Source organism: Manis pentadactyla, chromosome 7, assembly GCF_030020395.1.
Source record: "Manis pentadactyla isolate mManPen7 chromosome 7, mManPen7.hap1, whole genome shotgun sequence".
NCBI lineage: Eukaryota > Metazoa > Chordata > Mammalia > Pholidota > Manidae > Manis > Manis pentadactyla.
In genome coordinates this window covers 137712827-137721524 of record NC_080025.1, presented here as the reverse complement: position 1 = coordinate 137721524, position 8698 = coordinate 137712827, and the positions used below count along the sequence as shown (strand labels likewise).

Genomic DNA, 8698 nt, shown 5'->3' with positions numbered 1-8698 from the left:
ACTGTGTCAGGGAGCAAGTCACCTGATGTCTGTTCTTGTCCCTCAGACGTCTGACAGCACCAGCTCCTGTGACTGACAGAAGCCACTTCTGGAGCTGAATCCTGCCACTGAAAGCATTCAGATGACAATTTTTTCCAACCCTAGAACCCTTTGTACTTTATCTTGCCTAGATCTTTTCCCTTCCTCCTCTCCATACTTTCCAGAGACCCTGAGCTGAACTTCATCCTTTGAAAAGGCTTTGACGTCATTATGAAATTTGTCTTCTTCTGGGTGCTCTTAAACCTGCCTGGTGAGTGTCTGCACATTTGTCTTTACCTTTCAAAGAGAAATTCTGGGGGAAATCATGAAAGAGGGATAAAGACAGGAGGCGTTGTTCCAGGTTACAAGTACAGGACTGACTGTCTATCCCTCACTACTGCCACCGGCATCACCAGGTTCCCTCCTGGGACCCTGCCTGCCTGCCTCACCTCAGGGGGACTGCTTGTATGCTTTCTGGGCAGACATGGATATTGAGACCCCAATAGCAGACCCAGTCCTAGGAAAGACTGTGACCTGCCTCTGGGCCTGTCCAGAACAGGATTCATGTTGGAGTGAGAGAATAAGAAATGGAGGCAGGGTCCAATTGATGCACATAGCAGAGCATTCAAGGGTTTTGGTTCTGTCTGGGCATAAGTCTAGTTACTCAGGTAAAAACCTTGGAGGTATTCATAAATCCTCTTTCACACCCCACACTCAATTTGTTTGTAAAATTGTGTTGTCTCTATCTTCTAAACATATCCCAAATCCAGTCACATCTCACCACCGCCACTCACTATGGTCCAAACCACCATCCCTTGCCTGGATTACCAAGTTATTCTCCCAACAGGCCTCTCTGCTTTCTTTCCTACATGCAACACTTCTCCATAAAGTATCATCACTCTTTTACACAAAACCCTCATGTGGTTCCACACTCACTCAGAAGGCAAGTGCAGGTCCTTATAACACTTTACAAAACCCTGCATAGCTCCTGCAACCTCTTCCTTTTCTACTCTTCTCTCTGTCACCCACCATGCCAGCCACAGTGGCCTCTGGGACGTTCCTTAAACAGGCCTGAGGACTCTTGCTCCAGCTGTGTCCTCTGCCTGCAATCCCATTCCCTGATATCTGGTTGTCTAACTCCCCCGTCATCTTCATTTCACTCTTCACCTCTCACATTGCCCACGACGTCTGCCCAACTACTGACGTGACATTGCACAACACCCTCACCACACACACACCCAGCACTACCTTTTCCTTCTTTCCCTGTTCTACAACTTTTCCACAGCACTAATCACTATCTAATGTACTGTATCATTTACTTGTTTATTGTCTTCATTATTATTCCTTAATGTCTCCATTCATTAGAATGATGAAGAGTAGGGATATTTCTCTATTTTGTTCACTGGATAGCCCAAGCACCAAAAACAAAGCCTAGCACACACAAGGTGCTCAACATTTGTTGAATGAATGATTTCCCTCCTCAGATTCTGTTAGCATTTGGTCTGTTCTTTAAATAGCATTTATATCATTCTGTCTTGCATCACTGAAAGTGATAAGACTGATCAAAGCATTCCGAAAGTGATAAAAATAGTAAGTTCTCCATGAGTTGATTGAACATATGTCCACTGAATTGTGGAAGGCATTTAAGAAAGCTTGTATTTTAATCTGAAGAATATTTATTGACAACTAAAAGAGAAAATACCTTTTATCTTTTGAAATAGATACGGTTCTATCACGTTTTCCATGTTTTACAACAAAGTAAGCCAGTTTACAAACTCAGCTCACAGATAAAGGCCCTGGGGAGAAGGGTAGGGGGAATCTGAGTGTGCTAAGTAGTTTTCGTTTGCTTTTTCTAGCGGTCACTGAAAAAAAAAATCTCAGAATTTCCTGTCTATATCACCCTTTCCAGTTGCTTTGGCCTTTGATCCAGATTACGCAAATGACATCACACCTCCCTACTTGGTCTTCTTGAAATCAGATTACTTGCCCTGCGTTGGAGTCCTGATCCACCCCCTTTGGGTAATCACAGCTGCTCACTGCAACTTACCGTGAGTAATAAGCCCCCCATGGCACTCTACACTTGGGGAGCTCAGGCTGGGTGCAGACCCAGACCCCTGCCCAGCTCCACTGCCCAACTAAATGGGGTTAGGAAGGCCTACTGGGGATGTTTTGTCATGAAAAGTGTCTGTGGGGAAGAGCAGATGAAGGCCCCTAACAGTGGATAAGATGTCTCTGGGAAGTCCTCTCACCAACAGCCACACTGTTCCAGGAAGCTTCAGGTGATACTGGGGGTCACGAACCCATCAAACAGCAATGAAAATGATGTACAAGTGGTTGGCTATGAGAAGATATTTCATCATCCACACTACTTAATCAATTCTATTGAACATGACCTCATGTTAATCAAGCTGAGGAGAAACGCTCAACTCAATAACCATGTGCGACTGGTCAACCTGCCAAAAGACCCTGTTCTTGAACAAACCATGTGCACAGTCTCCACCTGGGCCTACAACATCTATGATGTCTGTGAGTGACTTTAGGACAATACTCTTCTTCTCCAGGCGTCCTTCCAGCTTTTTTCTCCCACTGTCTCTTTCTATCATCTTTGCTTTCATACTTGATGTGCCACAGCAGGACACCCTGTCTTTGGAGCCCCAATCTCCTTACTCTAAAATGCAGTGCAAACTTTATCAATGCTTTCAAACTATTCTGGACAATAAAGAAACTTAAAGCCTTGAAATATCACAAAATAATATTAATGTATTAAATATAAGATAAACACATAATATTGCGCTCAATCAGGCAGATCTTCCTTATGCAGGATTGTGATACAGATAAATAACAGTTTAAGAAAAATATTTTGAAACATTTTAACTGTTAACATTCTGAACATTTACCCATTTCTTCAGACAATTGGAAAACAGTTATTTTATCAGACGGAGTCTTTTGCACATAATTCGAAACCACTGAACTACACGTTCTGCCTACGCTTTCTATGTTACATGTGTCAGATTTCATGAAAAACCTCTGAGCACGTTAAGACAGCTTTCCTTTTTCTAAGTTCTGTGCCTCTCTGCCCACTATCCCATTCCAAAATTGTCATGCAAATTCAAATCAACTCCCTGCTGCCATTGTTCAAGACAGTAGTAAGCTGGACTGGGGGAGATTGATTAACTGTAAGAAAAATACAAGTATGATATATACAGTCCCTTCAGAAGAATTATTGATACAGCTTTAATGAGTAAGTTTCAGATTACTTTATGTACATATCATACACGAGAAACCATAGTATAGAAAGGAGATTCATCTTAAGCAAGCCTGTCAGATTACATTCATCCATCCACCTATACTTGCTTTTAATGGAAACCAAGAGGTGGCTCTACACTTATCCTAAAATGCTGTCATTACTCCAACTTTTCTTAACTGCTCTTTAGTAAACACTTTAGAGTACTTTTCTTGAGTACATCAAAAAGTAAAAATTCTTCTCCCGACCCCAGATTTAATGAAGTATGATTGACAAATAAGCACTGTATATATTTAAGATGCATAATGTCATGTTTTGATGTAAGTATACATTGTGAAGTGATAACCCCAAACACTCTAATTCCACTACCTCACATATTTACCTTTTGTGTGTGTGTAATGAGAACACTTAAGATCTACTCTCTGAGAAATTTCAAGTACAATATTATTACCGATAGTCACCATGCTGTACACTAAATTTCCAGAACTTACTCATCTTACAGCTGAAAGTTTGTACCATTTGATCAACATACCCCATAACCTCCTTCCCCCAGCCTCTGGCAACCACAGAGGCTACTGCCTCTATGAGTTCAGTTCTTTTAGATTCTACCCATAAATGAGATCATACAGTATTTGTCTTTCTGTGTCTGGCTTATTTCACTTCATGTAATGTCCTCTAGACAAGTAGAAATTCTTTGTCCTTTAAGAGTCAATTTGAATTTTGGAAATAGGCAAATGTCCCTCTGGTGAGCAGTATGTTTGATTCATCTGGGCTATGCCACTTGAGTCAAAACAGATGTGACTTACCCCCAAAATGCAGTTTACTTTGATCTGGTTCATGAAGTAGTTAAACAAGAACTTCCTAAAAAGATTTTACTACAAGAAATATTGAACTATGCAATTTTTACTGGGCCAGAAAAATAAAGCAAAAGTCTTAAATGTTTTCGAGAATTTATATATTATTTTCAAGTAAAGACATTCAAATAAGCACACTCCCACTAGAAAAACAAAATCTCAAAATAAAACACTTCTTCCCAAAGAAGAATCCTTGGCAAGAACACTTAGCCTATGAATGTTCCTGTTTTTCCTATTTTGCTATAGATTGGAAAATTTTCCTATGGCTCTGCACAGTTCATAGTATTTGTGAACCATTGATATAAAGGAAATAACTTGAATTAGGAATCAAGAGACCCAGTTTTAAGTCATAGTTTTAGGGGATTAAGAAAATAACTTTTTGAGTGATCTTTTTTTTTTTTTTAGCAGATACTGGATTTTTTTGATCTGACATTGAAAAAGTAGGTTTTCTAAATTCCTTCAAACTCTAGAAATAGGAGAGATGTTGTTTAAGGGTACAAAGTTGCAACTAGTAGGTAAGTCCTGGAGATTTAATGCACAGCATGGTGAAGATAGACAATATTGTACTACAATCATCAAACTTGCTAAGAGACTATATAATTAGGTGACATGATAGAGGTGCTAACTATGGCTACAGTGGCAATCATATTAAAAAATATATACATGTATAAAATCATATTGTACACCTTAAATTTACACAATGCTACATGTCGGATATATTTCAAAAAAAACTTTATTTTAAAGGAGTCGGATGAATTTAAAATATGGGACAAATAAACATGAAAACTCAAAAAAGAAAAACATCAAAATCTCATCTCAAAGGATGCTCTTTAAATGTTTAAATTTCCAGAAGATTTTTAAGTTATTTATTTCATTTCATTGCAGCAATGTCTCACATTTCCATATAACTTCCAAGAATTTAATCTCTTTTATAATGAGATAGACACATGTACCATAAGAAATACTTTGATCATTTCCTGTTGTTCTAGCTGCCACAGTTCTGATTTTTTTCAGTGTTTGATCTCTTTTCCTTTTTTCGCCAGAAGAAGAAACATGTTGAAAAATAGGGAAAGGAACAGAGAAGGTTTGGTATCTAATAACTCTTAAGTTCTACTTTCTTTCCTGTAGCCAAGGAGCCCAACTCCCTGCAGAATGTGAACATCTCCATCATCTCCCAGACTCAGTGCCGCAAAGCCTATGAAGCCTACAACATTAGTGAAAATATGCTGTGTGTGGGCATTGTGCCAGGAAGGAGGACGCCCTGTAAGGTAATACATTCTCAGCGCCTTGATTTTCCCATTCAATTCCTGTGTCCTTGGCCAGAAACATAACCCGGTTTCCTTTCTCTGGCAGGAAGTTACCGCTGCCCCAGCAGTCTGCAATGGGATACTTCAAGGAATCCTGACTTTTGCAGATGGATGTGTTTTGAGAGCTGATGTTGGCATCTATACCAAAATCTTTAACTACATGTCCTGGGTTGAAAATACAATCCAAAAAAACTGAGCTCCCCACGGGCAGGTGATACAGCCTGTCCTCACGTCCAGCTTCGAAAATAAATCTAAATAGGCTCCTTGGATTGCAAACCTCTGTGTATGGACTATTAAAAGCAACTGTAAGAGTTTCACCTTCATGTTTGTTATTAACTGAAATTTTAGCTGTGGGACAAACAGATGGGTTTTGCAGAATCTCTGGAGAGGTTTCCCAGCTTGAAATGGGGTTAAGATTTTAACAGGTTATGTTAATATCTTATAAGGCCTGTTGATTCAAGGTGATGAAGCATATGTTAAGGTTACTAAATTCCATGGAATCAGCCTATTGTCTCACCCCTATTGAAATACAGTGACTTCTTTGGTTGGAGAATACATTCTTTTTTGTGAAATACAGAAGGCCTCCAGTTAATTCAAGGGAAGTGATGATGGCAAGGGAAAGAAACTCCAAATCTAGAATATGTCATTTTCAGTGAGGACAAAGAGCCACTCCCCCCACATGGAAGGAGCTCACTGACCACCGTGTGGCTGGTGGGTTACCTGGGGGACAGCGATCTGTACTATACCAGGGCTGAGACTGGTCACTGATACTGGCAAACTGGGTCTTCAGCAGTGGTGGTAGCCAGGTGAGAATGGCAAGAAGTCCCTGCAGAGACTCCATTTGGTCCCATTGTTTATGAACCCATTAAAAAACACTCAGGAGACTAAGGCAGGAGTTCAGAACAGAACAGCTTGTGTATCTGATTATTAAAGTCCTCTGAGGTGAAAGCATTTGGTGAGAATCCTCATGGGATACGATATTCTCCTGCTCCAAGCTGACCCTGAAAAAATCCTACTACATAATTCTTTCTCAAACAGCATAGCCTCCCTCCCTCCCTCCATCTTGCCTCTTCTGGGTGCCTATCAGGGCAGACCTCTAACTAAGAAATTCATATACATCTTGACTTCAGGAAAGAGAACAACTAGATATGTTGATTGAACTTCTGTCTCCTGAGAAGAACCCCATTCTCCTCTTTCCTTCAGGGCATCCCTCTGAGCGATTTTAATATCACAACAGTACACATGCAATTGGTAACAATATATCAAACAGAGCTACACATAGAGGAGGTGAAGCAAACTATTCATGGAGAAAATGCATTGAGGCCCCACATGTGGGTTGAAGAAAGCTTGCTGGGAGCAATTGCTTACTGAACTTATTTGGATCTTCAGGGCCTAATTTACTTCTATTCCACTAATGCTTCTGGCTAAAAAATGGAAAGCTGTGGCACATATACAAGTTAATGACAAAGAGAGTCATCTAGCCCCACCCAGAGCAAGTTTCATGTCAACTGGGGGTGTAGAGTCAGGTATTTAGTCTCCACCAGACCCTAATAACACACCAGAAGTTGTTTCCCAGAAAGAAAAAAGGAGCATACTTTGCTGCCATGTCTGGGTATTTCTGTTTTGCTTTTCTTGTTAGGTTTTGCCATAGGCTTCATTTAGGGCTCTATGGATACTTCTAGCACCACTAGACACACTGTTTAAATCCAAGAAACAGAGCAATGGTACTTCAACCTGTGCTGGCTAGATAGACAGTCTTTTCTAACTCAATCTCACCCTCAACCAGCAACTTTCTAGATCTCATTAAATGGCTCAGAGCATGATCTCCTGAGGAGATACATGTTGCTTATAAATTTTAGAGGCTTTCTGACATCACTCTTAATAGTAGGAAGTACAAATTACATCAGCACGTTCATTTCAGCCAAGCAACCCAACTATATCTACAAGTGCCACTGCAGAAGCAGGTGACTATTTTTACGGGTTATATCACCTACCCACTACCACACATCTGTTTTTCCAAGACATCCAGAAAACTTGCTACTTCCTGACATCTAGTTCTACCAACATGATATCATCCATACAGCAAACCTGTATGGCACCCTTTGAGATGGTCAGGTTCCTTGAAGACTATATTCAGGTAAAGGGCCAGAGCAACGGTGATTGCCTGAGTGTGGAAGTAAAAACAGACTGCTGTCCCTGCCAAACAGCAGCCAATTCTGTGCTTCTCAAAGATGCTGTACAAAAACATGCTTGCTAAATGATCAGTTACATACCAAGTGTGAAGGACTGTATTTATTTGCTCTGGTAAGGAGACTATCTATGGAGCAGAAACTATAATTGGTGTCACCACCTGATTACACAATAATCACACATTATTGCTTGCTGCCATTCTTTCAACGTGGCTAAATTGCAGAACTGAATGGGATTATAATACAAATGATCATGCAGTGTATTTGAAGTCTGGGTTAGTGGTCCTGATCTCTGCTATGTGCTAATGTATTAGATTTACAAAAGGGAAGATCCATCAACTTTTTCTTAGCCCTTTTTACAATTAAAACTTCACTTCATAGGCCTGGGAGATACTGTAATAATTGTAGAGATTCTACCAGTGGTAGATAAAGTGTCCCTTGACCCCACCAGTGCACATAGGAAATAGGGAAATAAATTCTAGATGGTTTCAGAGCCCCATTGAATAACTCTAGAGAAGAACCAGGTAAAAAAAATCCATTCTTCCTTCTGTTTGCATAAACCCCACTCTGGTCAGAGGATGACACTGAAAATAAGTCTTCCTGCACCTGCAGCACAAATTAGTACTAATCTGGATCCAGGACATCTCAAAATTTTAGCTATGTTCTTGTCCTAGAGCATAATTCACCAAGTAAATAGACTCAGGTCACTTTTGTATAAGCCAGAAAGAAGACTCTCAATGTTAGAACAGGGTCCATTCTTGAAGGTCCCTTTCACTTAAGGGGCATTGAATAAGCTAACATAACTCACTGAGGTTTGTGACCTAGGCCATAATATTTGAGCACGTTGACCGCCATCCACCCAGTGATGAAATCTACCAGGTGTTTTTCTTTGTTTGGTTTTTGCTTATATAAATCAAATAAGGACTAAAATGTCCTGTTAATTTCATCACTGGGGATCCCAGTTGTATGAAGAATCCTCTTAAGGCCCCAAAACATCCCCATGTAATACTGTTTCCATTTTAAGAGTACCAGAAGTGAATGAAATTAATAAGTTGACATTTGTCTATTTTCCTTAAATACACTACA

At 40.1% G+C, this 8698-nt stretch overlaps 1 protein-coding gene across 1 annotated transcript; it reads left to right on the top strand.

Annotated features, from left to right (window-relative positions):
• The first annotated feature begins 249 nt into the window (after positions 1-249).
• Positions 250-5619, top strand: LOC118932555 (serine protease 58-like). Its single transcript, XM_036926130.2, has 5 exons — positions 250-289; positions 1928-2066; positions 2288-2544; positions 5245-5384; positions 5470-5619. The coding sequence occupies exons 1-5, from the start codon at positions 250-252 to the stop codon at positions 5617-5619; spliced, it is 726 nt and encodes a 241-aa protein (XP_036782025.2).
• Positions 5620-8698: the final 3079 nt, after the last annotated feature.